Source organism: Lagopus muta, chromosome 30 (assembly GCF_023343835.1).
Source record: "Lagopus muta isolate bLagMut1 chromosome 30, bLagMut1 primary, whole genome shotgun sequence".
NCBI lineage: Eukaryota > Metazoa > Chordata > Aves > Galliformes > Phasianidae > Lagopus > Lagopus muta.
The window spans coordinates 1,292,894-1,312,604 of record NC_064462.1 but is presented as its reverse complement, the minus strand read 5'-3'; the positions used below and the strand labels follow the sequence as shown (position 1 = coordinate 1,312,604).

Genomic DNA, 19,711 nt, shown 5'->3' with positions numbered 1-19,711 from the left:
GTCTCTTTGGGTTCCAATGTGTCTCTATGGGTCCCAGTATGTCTCAATGTGTCTCTGTGGGTCCCAATGTGTCTCTATGGGTCCCAAAGGGTCCCAATGTGTCTCCATGGGCCTCAACGTGTCTCTATGGGTCCCAATGTGTCTCTATGGGTCCCAATGTTTCTCTATGGGTCCCAACGTGTCTCTATGGGTCCCAGTGTGTCTCAGTGTGTCTCTATGGGCCCCAACGTGTCTCTATGGGTCCCAATGGGCCTCAATGTGTCTCTATGGTTCGCATTGTGTCTCTATGGGTCCCAATGTGTCCATATAGGTCCCAACGTGTCTCTATGGTTCCCAATGTGCCTCTATGGGCTCCAATGGGCCTCAATGTGTCCCAATGTGCCAAAATGTGTCTCTATGGGTCCCAGTGGGCCTCAATGTGTCTCTATGGGTCGCATTGTGTCTCTATGGGTCCCAATGTGTCCCTATAGGTCCCAACGTGTCTCTATGGGTCCTAATGTGTCTCTATGGGTCCCAATGTGTCTCTATGGCTCCCAATGTGTCTCTATGGGTCCCAGTGTGTCTCTATGGTCCCAGCAGGAGCTCCTGACCTGCACAAGCAGGGGTAGAAGGAGCTCCGCGCCGTTTGGCCTCGCCGAGGAATTCGCAAGACCCAGCCCACAGCGTCTGAAGCAGAACCCTGAACCCAAAGTGCAAGAGGTTACAAAGGCGACAGCGGGCACGGCTTTGGGTCACCCCAAAAGGCAAAGAACTCAGCCTGGCTCGTGAGCCAGATCAGGCAGAAGAGACGCCTGGGCACCAAGGGAAGCATCGTGCGACGCTCTGATGCCCTCTCAGCGTTCTTTCTCCCTGCCCCGGCATCAAAAGAGGCGGCGTAACAAGGCGCAATGACTCCGTCACAGCCATCGTGGGGATGTTTCAAGGTAGGCCCCCGGTAAGGCTTTATTGATGGTTCTGCCCCTCGACATTTCACTCGACATCTCCTCGCTTGGCCTGGAGAAGGGAAGGCTGCGCGGTGCCCTCATTGCAGCCTTCCGTACGTCAAGGGAGCCTACGAATAGGAGGGGAGTCGACTGTGATGGTGCGGCCGACGTCAGGCCAAGCGGACGTGGTGTGGAGTTGAAGCTGGGATGTCAGGTTGGGTTGTTCTTTGCAGAGAGAGCGGTGAGATGCTCTCTCGGAACCGGATGCCCGCAGAGGTTGTTGGACGCCCCGTCCCTGGAGGTGTTCGAGGCCAGGTTGGACGGGGCCCTGGGCAGCCTGGTTTCATATGAGATGCGACGCAGGTGGGATTCAAGCGTCCGTTTGGCAGCCTGCAGTTGCTGTCTGTCTGTCTGGGCAGCCCATGCCCGCATCAGCACGGCTGGGCTCAGCCCTTCCTGCAGGGTGGGCTTTGCTCTTTGGTTTGGCAGCCTGCAGTTGCTGTCTGTCTGTCTGGGCAGCCCATGGCCGCATCAGCACGGCTGGGCTGAGCCCTTCCTGCAGGTGTTCGGAGGCTGACGCTCGGCACTCAGCTCTGCAGGAAGATCTTCTGGCAGCTGGTGTCTGCCCCAAGGCGGCCCGATGGGGTGAGGCCTCGGCTGTCTGCACGTTGGGCAGCACGCCGTCCCCATGGCCTTTTTCTGCCCCCTGTTGTTCCTGCAGGGCGGGCTTTGGTCTTCGGAGGCTAACGGCTTGGGAGACTGCGTTTCTTCTCTCCTGGGTGGCAGCGATGCGGATGTGCTGTTTGCAGGCTGCTCAGGCAGGCTGGCCTCACCACGAGGTCTTGCTGCCGCCATCGTGCTGAGGTTCTTGCTGCGCAGCCCTGTGCTGAGCCCTCATCCTCATGACTTGGATGGAGTCGCGTGGCAGCAGCGGGAACCTGGAATGTCTGCCTGGAGGCTGCGAGGACAGTCTGGACTCAGCTCTGGACCAAGATCTTAGGAACGTTGGTGTCTGCCCAAAGGTGACCCGACGGGGTGAGGCCTCGGCTGCCTGCAATTTGGGCAGCACACCGTGCCCATGGACTTGTTCTGCCCCCAGTTGTGCATCAGAGAAGCTCACGTGTTTCGCCCGCGGTGCTGGGCCCAGCTCTCGTTGGCTTGGAGCTCCCGCGTCCCCTTGCAGCTGGCAGGGCAGCGGCTGCTTTTGGGCCTCAGGCACCTTCCGCATGGCTGGCAGCAGTCTGCAAGGACAGAGCAGGAGTGGTCCACGTGAGGGGCTGGTGGCTTCGGGGCCACAAGCCTGAGCCAGGAGCCTGGGCTGCGTTGCAGTCGGTTGGGGTGAAGGGGAAATGGTTTCAAAGGGCAGAAGATTGAGATGGGACATAAGGAAGGAGTTTGTGGGCAGAAGGGTGGCGAGGCACCGGAGCATCTTGCCTGGAGAGCCGGTGGGTGCCTGGACGGGCATTGGAGGTGGGGCTGGAGCAGGCTGTGTCCAAACTCCCTGCCCGCAGCCTGCTCACCGGCTGCCCCTGAGACGCGCAGAGCGGCAGCCCTGTGAGCTGGGGGTCCCCCATGGCAGCACGGCCACAAACAGGGAGCCTTTGGGATTAGGGAATGGGCTTCGGTTGGGTCGCCCCTGTGCGCATGGCAGCCCGGAGCCTCACCTGGGTGTAGAGCTCCTCCTGAGCAGCAAGTTCCTTATCCTTCTGAAGTGTCCTCCGTCAATGCTTGAAGTGCTCAAGCGTTTGCTTATCGTCGGACGGCCAGCAAACCTCACTGCAATGGGGAAGGCAGAGGAGATTCACCGTCAGCCCTTTGGCTCGCTCCCCAGGGGCACTCAGGCCCCTTCCCACAGCAGCCCAGAGGGCCGCTCCGCTCCCCCCGCTGCTCCCATCCGCGCCGCCCTCCCTGACGGCAGCCCTGGCCCCGCTCCTCCTCTCTGCAGCTCAGCTCTGTGCTGGGACCGCATTCGTGGCGTTGGCTTTGAGAAAGAGGAGCTGGGTGGCGACGGTGAGGCGGCAGGGGGATTTTTGGGGGAGCGCGTCCTTCTGTCGGGGGAGGGCAGGGCCTCAGATCCGCACATCCTCCTGCCATAGCCAGGGATGGGGGCACGTCCCAGCCAGCGCCTTGTCTTTGGGCAGGCCAGCAGTTCCTGACGGGAAGGGGCCGCGCTGAGCCGGCGTGAAGCTTTGCCACCAGTCAGAGCCCTGGGCTGGTGCTCAGCAGGGGATTTCCTACCTCTAGTTGGCCGCCCGTGCCCTGGAAAGGAGCCGGAAGCTGCTTTACCTGTCTTGCCCTGGTCCACAGGTGACAAAGCGGCTTCTCTCTTTGCAGTCTCCCAAGCAAAGAGGCTTCCCGAGGACTTGCGGCGCATTCCGGGCGGTGGTTTGGGCGCAAACTCCATTTGAAACCTGCACGAGAGGAGAAGGCAGCGAGTGGTGTGACGCAGCCAGCACTGCTTGCTGCTCTCTGACTGCCTGCTCCCAGGCACGTCTTGGTGCCGCATGAAGCACGCTCTTTTGCAAAGGCTTGAGCAGGGTCAGGCGGTTCAGGTGGAAGGGAAACGAGTTTCAAACGGCAGGAGATTCAGGCTGGATGTCAGGAAGAGGTTTTGGACAGGAGGGTGGCGAGGCACCGGAGCATCTTGCCCGCAGAGCTGGTGGTGCCTGGACGGGCATTGGAGGTGGGGCTGGAGCAGGCTCAGAGCAACCTCCTGTGGGGGTCGGTGTCCCTGTTCCCCGCAGGGCAGTGGGACGAGGTGCTCTTTCAGGGCTCCTTCCAGCTCCAATCCTGCTGTGGTTCTGTGACACACGGGCAGCACAGACACGGACACACGGAACAAGCGCTGCGCAACGAGAGCTGAGCAGCCGCGCTGCAGCCACCAACAGACTCACGTGGGAAAGACGACGAGGCAGCCGGAGAGCACCAGGGAAGCCAGCGGTGCCACTCGGGACACCACCATGTCCAGCAGCCAGGGGGCCTGCAGGGGACAGAAGCGGAGGCTGTGGGACTCTGTGGCTCTCAACGGGTCTCTATGGGTCCCTATGGGTCTCTATGGGTCCCTATGGGTCTCTATGTGTCCCAACGTGTCTCTATGGGTCCCAATGGGTCTCAATTTGTCTCTATGGCTCTCAATGCGCCTCTATGGTTCCCAACGTGTCTCTATGGGTCTCAACATGTCTCTATGGGTCCCAGTGGGTCTCAACGTGTCTCTATGAATCCCAAAGTGTCTCTATGGCTCCCAATGTGTCTGTATGGTTCCCAGTGGGTCTCAATTTGTCTCTATGGCTCTCAAGGTGTCTCTATGGGTCTCAACGTGTCTCTATGGGTCTCAAGGTGTCTCTATGGGTCCCAATGTGTCTCTATGAATCCCAATGTGTCCCAGTGTTTCTCAGTGTGTCTCTATGGGTCTCAACGTGTCTCTATGGGTCCCAATGGGTCTCAATGTGTCTCTATGGGTCTGAAGGTGTCTCTATGGGTCTCAAGGTGTCTCTATGGGTCCCTATGTGTCTCTATGGGTCTCAACGTGTCTCTATGGCTCTCAATGCGTCTCTATGGGTCTCAGTGTTTCTGTATGGGTCCCAATGGGTCTCAAAGTGTCTCTATGGGGCTCAACGTGTCTCTATGGGTCTCAATTTGTCTCTATGGGGCTCAACGTGTCTCTATGGGTCCCAATGTGTCTCAATTTGTCTCTATCGCTCTCAAGGTGTCTCTATGGGTCTCAACATGTCTCTATGGGTCCCAATGCATCTCTATGGGTCCCAATGTGTCTCTATGGGTCTCAACGTGTCTCAATGGGTCTCAATGTGTCTCTATGTCTCTCAACGTGTCTCTATGGGTCCCAGTGTGTCTCTATGTGTCTCTATGGGTCCCAACGTGTTTCTACGTGTCTCTATGGGCCCGAGCAGCCGGCCGCGTTCTGATGTGTGCTTGGGCACGGCGAGGCTCACGGCAGTGCCAGGGCCACAGAGGAACCTACAGCTGACCTTGAAAGCAGCTCTACTGAATGCCTCTTTTCCGGACAGCTTCTCGAGGAAGTCGAAGTAGTATTTCATGTGGAAGGTCAAGCCGTCAACCAGGAGCACGCCGATGTCTTTCAGGACGATGGCGACGTTCTCCCCGTTCTGCAGGCAGCCGGAGAGCAGGGACACGGTGCTCTGGATGCCGGTCCTGAGGCTCTGCCAGCTCAGAGAGGTGCCTGCGGCCGCCTTGCTGTATCTCAGAGGGTCCAACTTCCTGTGCACTGCAAAATGCGAGAGACGGAGGTGATGAGAGGGTTGATTTCCCACCGGTGCTTCCCTAGAAGGGCTTCGGGTGGCCGTCAGCCTGAGCGGCCCCAGGTTTGGCCAGGGGAAGGTTTGCTGTTGAGAACGGAGCGGTGGCCCCGTTTGCCCTGTCCGTGATGCCAGCAGAAGTGGAATCCCCCCTCCTACCTGCCAGGGAGTCCCTGCGGGCCTTGAGGTGGTGGGTGACCATCAGGTTTGTAGCCAGGTTGAAGACGGGCCACTGCAGGGTCACGGTGCCGTTCTCAGTCCAGATGTCTTTGGAGATGGTGTCAAAGGTGCCAAAGGTGGGGATCCAGACCCCCTGCAAGTGGCAGAGAAAGGAAGGGCGCAAGGGTTAAGGGACGGCCGGAGGAAGAGCCGGCGGGGGGCCGACGTGGGGACGGAGCTCAGGAGCCTCTGCCGCCGTTCAGAGGCACGAGCCAGGCATCAGGAATGGCTTGGGAAGGGGCTGCACGGTCCTCTCCTTCCCCTCGCCCTCCCGGATGCAGCCCAGCAGGCTGCAGGGCAGAAGGAGCCCCATGGCATCCAGAGGCTCCCAGAGACCGGGATCAGCCCTGAGATCCGACAGGGCCCAGCACAAGCGACCGTGCACTTGCAGGAAGGCCGTGGGATGCCCAGGAGAGAAACGTGGGGGCAGCTTCCTGCTTTCTGCAGAGGGGAAGAGGCTGAGGGAGTCCAGGCCGAGCTGGACGGCGAGAGGAGGAACCCGACGGCCAACACACCTTGTGCACCAGCAGCTTCTCCCGGATGTAGGCGGCCACCGCATCCCAGACGGCGACTCGCTCTGGAGGGCGAAGGAAAAGCAGGTTACAATGCATCAGCTCACACTGCATCAGCTCACACTGCATCAGCTCACACTGCATCAGCTCACACTGCATCAGCTCATGCTTTCCATCTGCCGCTTCCCAGCACTGCTATGGCCGCCAGGCGGGAGCGAGGTGGCGGATGCAAAGCATCTCCTCTGTGCCAGGGGTGGCTGCAGCACCGCTCCTGTGCCGGCCGTGGACCCATTTGGTGTCCATTACCTTTGCTCTTGGTGTCTATGAGCCTGGAGGTGCGTCCCGCTGCGGGGCCGACCTCGCTCCTCCTGCTCCGCCTCGCGCCGGCGGCTCGCTCCATGTTGGCGCCAGCCATGCCGAAGCTCATCCTTCAGATGCGTCTGCTCTCTACCAGATGCTCCTTCAGGATGTGGGACCCACCGCCACGCTCTGCCTTTTATACCCCTCCCGGGTGCCCGTGTCACAAACGTTGCCGCGGCGACGCCATGATGACACGGCCGCTGCCATTGTGACAGCGCTGCTGCCCTGCCCGCCTGGGGGCGCTGGGCCCTGTTTGCTCCTGTTTCCTTGGCTCTCAATGCCATATTGTGCTGCCCCTGTTTCCTTTCCTTGGCTCTCAATGCCATATTGTGCTGCCCCTGTTTCCTTTCCTCGGCTCTCAATGCCATATTGTGCTGCCCCTGTTTCCTTTCCTCGGCTCTCAATGCCATATTGTGCTGCCCCTGTTTCCTTTCTTGGCTCTCAATGCCATATTGTGCTGCCCCTGTTTCCTTTCCTTGGCTCTCAATGCCATATTGTGCTGCCTCTGTTTCCTTTCCTTGGCTCTCAATGCCATACTGTGCTGCCCCTGTTTCCTTTCTTGGCTCTCAATGCCATATTGTGCTGCCCCTGTTTCCTTTCCTTGGCTCTCAATGCCATATCCCTCGTTTTCCTTTAGCAGCCGCTGCCTGTGTTGATCTTCACGCAGGCCATACGCAAACACGCGCTGTTCCACACTGCTCTGCCCGTAACCTTGATGACCCGCTGTCAGGACGTCGCTCCGTTTTGCCCGCATTCCTTGTCACAACGCTCAATAAATGACCCGGCCTCCATCATCTGTGTCCATGCTGTGACTCCATGGCTCCCGCCACCCTTTGCTTTGTTTGGGGGTCCCAGAGGTTCGCTTTCCTGCCGGCCTTCCGAGCGGGATGAGCCGTTTCACACGGACACTGCAGGCAGGCTCAGCTGAAGGAAGGCAAGGGGAACGCAGAGGGGACATGGGCTGAGCTGAGAAGCGGGACGACGGGTTGGGTGGCATCGGGTTTGGGAACAGAAGGTGGAACCCAGGATGCACTCCACATGTGCTGTTCATTCTTCTCTGTATCCTCACTACTTTGTATTCTGCATCTGCTCTCCTCTTCTGCTGTCCTTTCTCCCCTGGAACCTCACTTCTCGTTTTTCTGCATCACACTCATCATCTTTCATCCATGTCTTCTCACTTCTCATTCACCTGCAGCTGCAGTCCTCTTCTGCTCTCCTTTCCTCCTTGTATCCTCACTTGCCTTTTTTTCTGCATCTGCACTCCCCTTCGGCTTTGCTTTCTTTATCCTATCCTCTCTCCCGTTTTGTCTGCATCTGCCCACCACTTCTGATCTTTCTTACTGCTTCTCCTCACTGCTCTTTCACCTGCATCTTCACTCCTCTTCTGCTGTTTATTGTTGTGCCCTCGCTCCTTTTTCTTCTCCACCCGCATTTCTCTTCTACTGTTTTTCCCCTGCATCCTCACTCCTTTGTTGTCTACATCAGCTTTACACTCCTGCTTTTCTTTCTCCCCTATATCCTCGCTGCTCTTTTACCTGCATCCCTCCTCTTCTGCTGTTCTTTCTTCCCTGTATCCTCACTCCTCTTCCTTCTGCATAATTAAACTCCTCTCTTGGTCGTCTTTCTTTGTCTCCTCACTGCTTTGTTCTCTATCTGCACTCCTGTTCTGCTCTCATTTCTTCCCTGTCACCTCACTCCTCTTTCTTCTGCACCTGAACTCCTGTTCTGCTGTCCTTTCTTCTCTTTATCCTCACTGTTTTTTTAACCTGCACTCCTGCTGTTCTTTCTTCCCTTTCTCGTACCTCCTCTTTCTTCTGCATCTGCACTCTTCTGCTGTCTTCTTGCGTGTGAATTCACTTTCCCCTTGCACCTGCGTTCCCCTTCTGCAGCTCTTCCTTCCCTGTCTACTCTCTCCTTTTTCTTCCGTAGCTGCACTCCTCCTTTTCTGTCTTCTATCAGTTCTCACTCCACTTTGTTCTGCATCTGCCCTCCACTGTTGTTGGTTTTCCCCTGTCCTTGTTGCACTTTCTTCCATCTGCACTCCCTTCCTGTAGCTTGTCTTTCCTGTCTACTCACTGCCCTTTCTTCTGAGCTGCACTCCTCTACTGCTGTTCTGTCCTCACTACTCTTGCTTCTGCAGCTGCAGTCCTCCTCTTCTCTTCCTCCTCCTGTGTCCTCGCTCCTATTTCTCCATCTGCACTCCTCTTCTGCTGTATTTTCCCTGCATCCTCACTCGTCTTCATCAGCTTTACTCTTCTGCTGTTCCTTCTTTCCTCTGTCCTCACTTCCTTCTGCGTATGCTCTCCACATCTGCTGTTCTTTCTTCTTTGTATGCGTGCTGCTCTTTCTTGTGCACTTGCACTCCTCTTCTTCTGTTCTTACTTCCTTTGATTTTCACTGTTTTTTCTTCATCTGCTCTCCTCCTCTGTTTTTTCTTCCCTATCTCCTTGCTTCTTCCTTCTATATCTGCTTTCCACTTCTACTTTTTCTTCCCTCTCTCCTCTTGGTTCTGTCTGCATTCCTTTCTTCCCTGTGTTCACACACGTCTTCTTTCTGTGTCTGCTCTCCACTTTGGCTGCTCTTTCTTCCATTTATCCTCACTCTTTCATTTGCATCTGCAGTTCTGCTGTTTTCCTTGCATCCTCACTCCTCTTTTTTCTGCATTACTGCTCCTCTTCTGCTGTTCTTTATTCCTTTTCTCTTCAAACCTGTGCGACCTGAAAGAAAGAACAGCAGAAGAGGAGGGATGCAGATAAAAAGAGCAGCGAGGATATAGGGGAGAAAGAAAAGCAGGAGTGTAAAGCTGATGTAGACAACAAAGGAGTGAGGATGCAGGGGAAAAACAGTAGAAGAGAAATGCGGGTGGAGAAGAAAGAGGAGCGAGGGCACAACAATAAACAGCAGAAGAGGATTGAAGATTCAGGTGAAAGAGCAGTGAGGAGAAGCAGTAAGAAAGATCAGAAGTGGTGGGCAGATGCAGACAAAACGGGAGAGAGGATAGGATAAAGAAAGCAAAGCCGAAGGGGAGTGCAGATGCAGAAAAAAAGGCAAGTGAGGATACAAGGAGGAAAGGAGAGCAGAAGAGGACTGCAGCTGCAGGTGAATGAGAAGTGAGAAGACAGGGATGAAAGATGATGAGTGTGATGCAGAAAAATGAGAAGTGAGGTTACAGGGGAGAAAGGACAGCAGAAGAGAACGGACGCAGAAGAAAGAGGAGAGTGGAGAGAGAGAAGGAAGGAAGAGCAGAAATGGGGTTCAGATGCAGAAGAAAGAGGAAGGGGGGAAGAAAGGAAAGCAGAAAAAGAGTGCAGATGGAGAAGACAGGAGAGAAGACAGGGAAGAAGTATGAGAAAATGATGACTGCAGATGCAGAGTAAAGAGCAGTGAGAAACTGGAAAACAAAGCAGCAAAAGAAAGAGGACTGAGGATTCGGGGAAGGAAGAACTGCAGAAAGGGAGCGTGAATGCAGAAGAATAAAATGAGTGAGGATAAATAGAAGACAGAACAGGAGGAGTAGAGCAGCAAATGAAAGAGTGAGGATTAAAGGAGGAAAGAACAGCCTCCAGCAAAGTGGAGAGCAAACAGAGAAGGAAGATGTGTGAGGATACAGGGAAGGAAAGAACAGCAGAAGAGGAGAGCAGATGCAGAATACAAAGCAGTGAGGATACAGAGAAGAATGAACAGCACATGTGGAGTGCATATGCAGAAGAGGAGTGAGGAAACAAGGAAGAAAGAACAGCAGAAGAGGAGGGAGGATGCAAGGGAAAAAAAAACAAACAGGAGAGTGAGAATGCAGAGGAAAGAGCAGTGAGAATACAAGGCAGAAGGATCAGCCTTAGGAGAGTGCAGATGCACAAGTGAGGATAGAGGGAAGAAAGTACAGCAGAAGAGTAGTGCAGATGCAAATGACAGAGAGAAAAGGCAGGGGAAAAAAAAGCAGCAGAAGAGTGCAAATGGAGAAAGAGAGAAAAGAGAAGAAAACAGGAGAAGAGTGCAGAGACAGATGCAGAAGAAAAAGGAATGATTCTACAGGGAAGCAAGATGAGCAGGAAGAAAGAATAGCAGAAGAGGAGTTCAGATGCAGAAGAAAGAACAGGGAGGAAGCACAGAAAAATGAATGGGAGAAGAGTGCAGATGCAGATGAAAAACAAGCGAGGAGACTGTAAAGAAGATCAGAAGACGTGGGGAGATGCAGAAGAATGGAGTGAGGACAGAATGAAAAAAGAACAGCTGAAGAGGAGTGCAGATACAGAAGAACGAGAAGTAGGGAAAAAGGAAAAAAGTCCAACAGAAGAGCAGTGTTGATGCAGAGGAAAGAGGAGTGAGGAGGCAGGGAATGAAGAACTGGAGAAGCAGAGGAAGAATGCAGAAGAAAGAGGAGAGAGGATAGAGTGAAAAAAAGAACGGCAGAAGAGGAGTGCAGATGAAGGAAGAGTGAGAATATGGAGAAGAAAAAATAGCCCAATAGGAGCCATGATGTGGAGAATTCATAGCCAGCTGAAGAGGAGCAAGGACAGAGGGAAGAATTACTCAAAGAGCAGAGGACAGCACAAAGAGAGAACTGCAGAGCAGATGAGCCGCTGCTGCAGGAGGATGAAATAATGCAGAAACAGGGCAGAGGAGTGAGGAGGAGAATAGGAAAAGAGCAGGAACAGGCAAGGGAGAACTGAGAGGAGGGAACAGAGGAGCAGGAAGTGCAGAAGGAGGAAGAGGAGAAATAACGGTGCAGAGAAAAGAAAGAAAAGTACAGGAAAAAAAATAGAGAGGAAGGCAGCAGAGAGGAGAAGTTAGAAAAGACAGAAAAGAGAAGGGAGGGAAGGGGTTTCAGGGAAGGGATTGCAAAGGTAGAAAGGAGGAGAAATAGACAAGAGAGAAGTTCAACCGAAGAAGAACTAAAGATAGAAGTGGGAAGTCACGTGCAGAGAGAAGAGGTGAGAGCAAATTCAGTCACTGACAGAAGAAGAAAAAGGAACCTTAGTAACTGTCAGTCTCTATTAAAGCTGGATTCTTTGCAGGACATGCCGTGGTTGTTCGGCTTTTGTTTTTTTGCATTGCTTGCATTCTTTTAGACAATTTAACAACTAAGAACGGTCAGGAACATTCTCAGAACGTTATTTGTGACGTCCCCTTAATCTCAGCTGCTCTGAAATACCCAACTGATACCAAGCGAGAGTCACCTCCTTCCAGGCACCCTGCAAATCCAGCTTCAAGTGTTTCACTTTTCAAAACTCACCTTCACGAAGGAACAAAGATGATCCCATACTTGGCTCAGAATCCTCCTCTGCCATCCAGCGCATCCATTTCCGAGCAGGACACCATCAGTGTGTTGTCATCTGTGCCCATGCCCTAACAAAGCAAAACAGCCACGGACAGCTGCCTACAGAGCCCTTGGAGCAATCCCCGACAGACACAGAGGCTGCAGGCGTCCGCACTCACTGACGTGCTGGGAGCTGATGTCTCTGGGCCCAGTGCACAGCAGCATTTCCTTCGATGCTTTCAGGCCTCCTGACAGCAAACCTCTGCTCCAAAGCGTCCTTTGGCCAAGGAATTTGTGCCACGAAGCACAGCGCTTTCTCACCTGACCGCATCCATAAAGCATAACATCAGGCAAACTGTGTCATCCTCCCAAGTGCTGCCATTTCTACAGACTGCTGGCACTGCACAGGTAACAGCTGCCACTGACAACCAGGAGGGGCTTCTGTGGGGGCCAAGGCCAGAGGCGTGGCAACTGCAAACAGAGGCAAGAGCAGACACAGCTTGAAGTTACCTGAGAAACACAAAGGACTCAACCTAGTAAATCCCCACAGAACTGCTTACCCCATTCTGAGGAACAGGGCACACAAAAAAGCAGAGCTCCTTCCCTGCAGGCAGCCAGCCCTTCAATGAGCCTCCCCCTTAGGGAGGGGGGAACCAGGCTGCACCCCTTGGTCATGCAACTCAACAGCTTCCACTGCTCTCCACAGCACAACAGGCTTGGTTGGAGATCAAAGCCTGTGATGTAAAAAAAATAATAAAAGTTTTTGTGCTTCTTTCTCATCTGTGTTATCTGACTGCTGTTTGAACCCAGTGCACTTACAGGGTCTTGCAAATGACAGCTGGAAGCAGCTCCATACAGCACGCACAGCACCCTGCAAGCTCCAGGTGAGTGACAGCAGCCAAGGAGGCCTCTGGGCTCTGCAGGGTCCGAGTGTGGAGCATTGCACACAGGAACAGCTGAGCATCAAGTTGAAGGCACAGCTCCAGAACTAGCCAGCACAAAGAAGCACAGTGGCACAGCTCATTTCCCACACAGTAAGAGCCGTGACGAAAATGCAGATCTGTTCAGCTTTCCTCTCCTGTCCCTGCCTTCTGCCCCATCAGACGGGAGGAACGGCCATGCTTCCACAGACATGTTCCTCTCACAGCCCGCACCCCTCGGCGTGGAGCATTCCCGGCTGCAGGACACAAACAACAGCTCTTGCCAGGCACCATCTGCCAACTGCCATCTTCCTCTGCATATCGCTCCTAGTCATTCGTTGAGAAAACACGATCCTGTTGGCAAACTTTGCTCATTATACACTCATTAGAAAACCAAAAGCAGCTCCATCCCAAAAGTTATCCACTTCCAGAGTGCTAGGACTCCCATTTAGCACGCACGCTGCGGTTTTCAGCCTAGGCTTTTACAAACAAAGCCAGAAAATTCCACACCGCTCAATACAAAGCTATGCAATGATGAGAGTCACTCAAGCTCTGCCCAAAAGGGTGAAAAGCAGCATCAAAATATCTGAAGGAAGGGGGGACGATGAAGGAAGGCAGCACTGCAGAGAAGTCAGGAGAACACCTCTGCCTTCCGGGATCAGGCAGCCAGCGGAGCCTCTCTTCCCCCAGCAGAGACGCCTGCAGGCTGAGGGGCACACGCTCACTTTGCTCAGTGCTGCCCCGAGAAAGTCAGACGGCTCTATGGAGCTGCTCTCTAACTGCTCAGACAGTGTGGGCAGGGCCCAGGATTGGTGCGTCCATTGCTTCTGTACCCTGCAGCATTCCCTGATGGAGCTGTGGGAGTTCTGACCCAGCGCCGCCAGTGGAATAACGAGGAGGTGGTGGGATAACCAGGAGGTGGTGGGATAACGAGGAGGTGGAGCAGTGGCTCACTGGGTGCTGCTGGACAAATCAGGCCATGCGCTCCTTGTGAATGCAAAACTCCAATTGTTTATTGATGGATTGAAACCAGAGTGAAAGTTGGGCTGCTGCCACAAAGCCGCTGCCTGCTGATGCTCCTCCGCTCAGTCCTTCAGCTGCAGCTTCTCCATCATCTCCACAAGGCTGTTTATGGTGGAGAACTGGAAAGAAACAAGGCAAGTGTCAAAGCAGGACACCGCTTCCCCCAGTATTCCACAACCCCCTTCACATCTGACAGACAGAGAACAAGAGCCGTGTCTGTGCTCGCCAAGGACTCACCTCTGCATGTGCAGCAGCAGCTCTGAGAGCAGCCTTCTTCATTTCTGCTCTCCTTTCTTTCTGTCGTCGTCGTCTTTCTATAGAGCAAGAGAAGAGAAATTCAGTTTGTCAATAGCAAAACCACGGAAACACGGGTACCACGAAAACAGACTGGGAAATCTCTCAGGAACGGGTATTTGCAGTGGGACGAGCAGAAGGCCAGCATGGATTTCATGGGAAAAGATAGGATTACACATTCTGGCACATCCTTTGGACTTGGTAGCCTTCTACTCTTTTCCCCTCCCTGCAGAAGGGAAGAAAAAGCAAAGCAAACCCCAAGCAAACTCCACGTGCTTGACAAGGGAAGCACCTCACCAGGGCAGCTGCAGCACCTTCTTACCTCTTCGCTTTGAGGTCCGGAACCGCTCGGTCGGCACTGGGGCAGGCCCAGGCTGTGCTGATGGAGCTGGCACAGCACCTCTGCTCTGATGAGGGCTCTGAGCCTTCTCCCCATTGTGCTCCACTTTCACTTGTTTGTTGGCAGGACCCAGCTCTGCCTTCTGCTCCTCCTCTTCCACTGCCTTGCGCTTTCTTGCCACCATGATCTTGGAGAGGGAGCAGTTGGCAACTGCAGGAGCAGCTGTTCCCCCTCTGCTGGGACCTGCTGCTTCAGGATGCCCTCCAGCCTGGAGAGGAGTTTTCATGGAGATTTCGCCATTTGGCTCAGCACCTCTCCCTGTTAGAAACAAGAAAGGGGAAGCAGCAACATTTAAGGACTCCAGCACTACATTCAGTCTGCAAAATAGGCCACGATACTAGGAAATCTCATCTCCAGTGTTCACAGCAATGCACCTTAGGATCTTGGGTGAACTGTGGGCTTGCATTGTCAACTGGGACAGGAAAGGTAATTGTAATCCCCAGGGATTAAGACCTCAAGCAACATGCAATGACAACAGGCCCAGGAAAGGGCAGACAGAAAGCCTAACTAGAAAGACAGGGCACCAAACCCAGATGCCTGCTGCGTGTCGTACCTCTCTTGGGTGCTGTGCCATTCTCCTTGCTCCTCCCCTGCCTCCCTGCAAGCCTGTTGTCATCAGCTCCTGACAGAAAGGAAACAAGACAGACATGAAGAGCATCTCTTTGGAGGAACATTTTAGCACAGCCAACCACAAACTTCTGCTCCTCAAGCGTAGTTTTTTCAATTTGCCCTTCTGCTGCTACAATGGTCCGCCATTTCTGCAGTCAGCAGAGATCTGCAGTGCCCTTTCCCCTCTCCTCCATCACACGCCCCTTCACGCAGCCCTGTTTAGAGGCAGGTACCCACACCACAGCTCACAAGAGCTTCTTACCTGGGGAGGCTTTCCGTTTCCCCCCATGCCCAGCACCATTCCATGGACGCGCAGGCTCCATCCCTACAACAACAGATTGAATGTTGGTTTCCCAGGAGCAGCGCTGTCCTCTTAGCCCACATCCACCCCCCAAAACCAAAAGACACTGTTCTACAGCCAAAACAGAAACTGATGTTTAAACTGCAGGGCGCTTACACAGAGCATTACTGCTCTCATTCCTGCTCAGGTGGCAGCAGAGGAACCCAGCTCTGCCTGACAGCTCTACAAAACGCTGCACAAGTTGAGACATGGGTTTTTTGGTCTCTGAAGGGAATTCATTCAGCTCTGAGCGCCACCACTGACACACAGACTTCTGTCTTACTGCTGCCATCAGCTGTCACTGTCAGCCTCCCTAATGCTTCCACAATGGTTACTGGACATCCCTACAGCACTGCACCAACTCAGAAGTAATACTCATTCTTCCATCCTTCATGACAGAGGACTGAAGAGACTCAATTTTGCATGGTGCTAAGGATGGTCCATCCCCATCGCGTCCCTCTGCGCGCTGCAAGGCCCAGCTGGCACTGGGGCAGCCTGCTGGCTGCTGCTCCCTAGCATGGGGAACGGCACGGCGCTGCTTCTGAGGAGAGAAAAAAGGAGGGCCCATGGATACAGGCACCAACGTTTGCAAAGAGATGCAGTGTTCCAGATCGTGCCAGAGAGCGCTGAGTTATCACTAAAGGAAACACTGGGAGCGCATTCACAACATCTGCACAAGCTGCAATTTCTGGGCATATCCAGCTTTCTTATCGTTCAGGTGCAGAAGACAGGCGCTCTCAGACATCACTTCAGGGGGTTGCACCAACACACCTGCAAACCCCAGCATTATTCCAAGGGAAACAGTGTCTAGGGTTAGGGTTCAACACAGTTGCCACAGTTCAACCCATGCAAAATTACCGTGCGCAGCCTTAGCTCTTCACCATCATTTCTTCCCCACCCTGTACTGCTGCAGGCAGCTAGAACAAACTTCTCAGCAGAAACCCAGAGCAAACATGGCAAACCAGAACCAGGGACAGATGGCAGGAGGGCAGCGCCCGCTCTCGGCTCCCACCCTGCCCCAGCAGCTTAAGGAGCCTGGCAATGCTGTCCTTTTGCTGCACCGCACAAGCCAACTGGTTACTGAGCTCACTAAGGACCAGCAGGGCTCCCCCTGCTCCACCCCTGCCCCTCCAGAACCAGAGAAAGGAAGAAAACCCAAGTTAGAGAAACCCAGCCATACCTTTCCACGCGCAAAGCAGGAATGGCAACCGCGTCTGTGTCCCTGCTGGGACATGCTGGGGAATGTCTCAGAGGAAGCTCACGTTCCTGGGCTCCTCTCCACAGGGACTGACCCCTGCTGTTGGAAAGAGCTGGCTTCACTCTTCAACTGCCTCAGTCCCCAAAATCTCCTTTGGTAAACCAACCCTGAAGAAAGAACCTGCAGGGGAAAAATAGGAAAAAGCATTTTCCCAGCTTTCTTCTGCTCTGCACTTTAAGCTATCGGGCAGGGCAATACTCAAAACCAACTGCTAATGACAACTGTCTCCAAAATACATCCAGCTCCCGTACAGCTGCCATGAGTTCTGACAGCAAGTGTTCTTCTCCATCTCCTCCATAGTTTTGCACCTTCAAGCACACGGCTGGTGTTGCTGTCGTGAAGAAAACTCCTTTTGTCTCACCGCCAGCCTGGACAAGGGCTGACGCAGCGTGCCCAGCCCAGCCCAGCTTTCCTGCTGAGACACCCAGCACCAACCCCAGCTCACCTGGCCACTGCTCAGCCGCAGCTGGGCCCAGCTCTCACACACGCCGCAGCGCTGCTTCCAGTGGGCTCTCACAGGAAGATCTCTCAATGAAAGCACAGAGCTCGGTCTCAGTGTGCACCACGCTCACTACAGCACCAGCTCTGCTCCCAGCTGGGGCACAAACGCTCCCAGCCCGGCAACCACTGTGACCTCAGCAAGTGCCTGCATCACCGCTGGGCTTTCATCATAGACAAAGGAGTGGTCACCTCCCACATCCAAAGTTTAGGGAACCTTGAAGTAAAATACTTCAAGGAAATTGCACACACAGATGGCATGTTTTGCTATTCTTTTACACAAAGCAGAAGGGCAAAATGGGAGATACGTGCAGCAGCATCAACATCCCACTTGCTAAAGGAATAGAAAGACAAATATCAAAAGTCAATACGTGATTCTGATACAAGGAGGGAAACTAATTTTCATATCGCTTTTTATCATTTAAAACAGGCACTCACAGTGGGAAAATCGTAGGCCTCAAATTCTGACATAAAATGAAGCCACAGCCCTGCCACCAAGGCTGGCTCATCAGCACCCATTACCACAGGAGCACCTGGCAACTCACGCAAAATGAGCCGTGCAGAGAAGACTGCTGCATTTCTTCTTCTCCTGCCCCAGAAATTTGTTTTCCTACCCTAAAAAGGAAAGGACAAAAAACCAGGCAGGGCGCAGGCAGGGCGCAGCGCGTGCTGAACCTGCAGAACATTTGACCCTTCCAAAGTTCCTCCGAGAGCAATCCAAGCCTTCATATCCACTCCTGCTTTCACCACTGTTCTTACCAAAGCCCTTTTATCAGCTGGGGCTCCTCCCTGTCCTTTTCCACCGCCCTCCAGCGCCCGGCCGTCCCTTACTCACCTCATCAGGCTGCTTGGAGAAGAGTGCCCCTGCCCTTCAATAGGGTGCAAGGTTCGGGGCAAGGACTCCCAGGGCTCTTCCTCGTTTTCTATGAGAGCTGATAGCCCTACAGCTTAGGAAATAGAATCATAGAATCACCAAGGTTGGAAAAGACATAAAAGATCATCCAGTCCAACCGTTCACCTCTTACCAACAGCTCCCACTAAACCATGTCCCTCAACACAACATCCAGCCTTTCCTTGAACACCCCCAGGCTCGGTGACTCCACCACCTCCCTGGGCATCCATTCCAGTGCCTGACCACCCTTTCTGAACACTAATACTTCCTCATGTCCAGCCTGAATCTTCCCTGCTGCAGCTTGAAACCATTCCCTCTGCTCCTATCACTAATGACACGAGAGAAGAGGCCGACCCCCAGCTCACTACAACCTCCCTTCAGGCAGCCATAGAGAGCAATGAGGTCCCCCCTGAGCTCCTCTTCTCCATGTGACGGAGACCAGCTCAAGACGCCTGGGACAGACGGGCTTAAGGCTCTGGTGGCGCAAAAGCAAAGTTTATTGTTGTTACAGAGTTTTTATATCTTTTAGCTACAGGAGTATACAATACTTAAATCAGATAACATTCATGTGGCTGACAGCAATACATCATTAGTTAGTTAGCTCTTTGTATTATGATCAGTACAGTGATCAAAAGGTGTTCTCTCCACAGAACATGTTCTGCTCTTGGTCATGGAACGAAGAAGCTGTTAATTATGCTTGCTGGTTTCACATGGCAGTCCTTCCCTTTCAGGAGGGGCCGCATGTTACACGTGGCAGTCCTTCCCTTTCAGGAAGGGCCGCATGTTACACATGGCAGTCCTTCCCTTTCAGGAGGGGCTGCGTGTTCCCTGTTTGACCCTTTCAGGCCAGCCAGGTCTGTTTTGCTTAACAGTCTTCCTCATTCCACCCTTTTCTATTTTATTAGACCAGGGGTGGTGGTGGTTTGTTTTTTGTGTTTTCCATTTCCAATTTTTTAAGATTTATACGCAAATTTTGGAGTTTATTTGTTATCATTTTCATCAAGCATGGACAAACAAGAATTCCTATTATTATCATTATGGCAATGACTATCAGCCCATAAATTCCATTTCTAAATGATTTGAAGGACGAAAATGCAGATTTTAGAGCGCTTATAAATGTAGTAGTTTGAGCTGCTACTGAAAGATCTATATGGTGCGATTGTATCATATCGTGAATGTGCTGTCTCAATTCCCTAAGATCTAATGATGTGTTCGCATTATTCCATATGCCTTGAAGATGATCTTGTATTTTATTCCAAGAGAATTTGGTATTATTGTATTCAACAGGAGTCACACAGATAGCTCGGTATTCTGCATGACATAAGAGAGATTCACGAGTAGCTATAATTTGTAACTGTCTTCCCAGGATGTCTACTGTATCCTTTAAGGAATTGAGACGCAGTTCAATCTTTTCATCCCAAGTAGCTTGATTTTGTAACGCTTTAGATACATTAATTGATAATTCATTAACATAAGCTGCTGTCTGAATACTAGTTGTTAAAGAAATAGAAGCTACTGTTGTTACTGCTATGGCAGCAATGAGCGCAGCTATTCCGGCTATTATTAATCCGACCATTCGCTTAGATCTCTCTATTAATTGCAAAGAAGTTTCTTGGAGAATTTCCATTCCCTTATCAGCATACCAATAATGTGTCAAATTTACAGGAAGATAGACATAATCAGGTTGCTTTACTAACAAGAAGGAACTACTGCTACTATTAAGACAATTAGAGATTACACAATCGGTACAACTCACTATGCTATTCACAATATTCAGTGGTCCGCTTAAAAAGGCATAAGGTTCTGGAACACAAGCTCGCATATAAAACTCAGTTGTATAACTCTCTGCAGTCATTGCCCATTTATTATTTATTTGAATCCAAGTCAAGTTTAATCGTTTTGCTTTGATTTTTTCCATGGCTGCGACTGCTT

General features: G+C 52.7%; 2 protein-coding genes and 1 long non-coding RNA gene across 8 annotated transcripts in view; 1 reads left to right on the top strand and 2 right to left on the bottom strand.

Annotated features, from left to right (window-relative positions):
• Nucleotides 1-19,711, top strand: part of LOC125685980 (zinc finger CCCH domain-containing protein 11A-like) — a 105,225-nt gene that overhangs the window by 28,403 nt on the left and 57,111 nt on the right. The window lies entirely within an intron of this gene.
• On the bottom strand, nt 1,455-6,355 carry LOC125685969 (uncharacterized). Its single transcript, XM_048929503.1, is given in 9 exon segments — nt 1,455-1,778; nt 1,780-2,164; nt 2,588-2,699; nt 3,210-3,334; nt 3,818-3,903; nt 4,910-5,166; nt 5,357-5,510; nt 5,932-5,993; nt 6,235-6,355. Coding segments are annotated over 9 exon segments (1,626 nt in total).
• On the bottom strand, nt 11,231-15,463 carry LOC125686006 (uncharacterized). 3 transcript variants are annotated; one of them, XR_007373564.1, is made up of 4 exons: nt 12,365-15,463; nt 12,106-12,279; nt 11,725-12,016; nt 11,231-11,634 (listed from the first exon to the last, which is right to left on the bottom strand). It is a non-coding gene; the product is annotated as an uncharacterized LOC125686006 (long non-coding RNA). The 3 variants fall into 3 exon arrangements; XR_007373563.1 differs by having other exon boundaries at nt 11,231-12,016; nt 12,365-13,607; nt 13,726-15,463; XR_007373562.1 differs by having other exon boundaries at nt 11,231-12,016.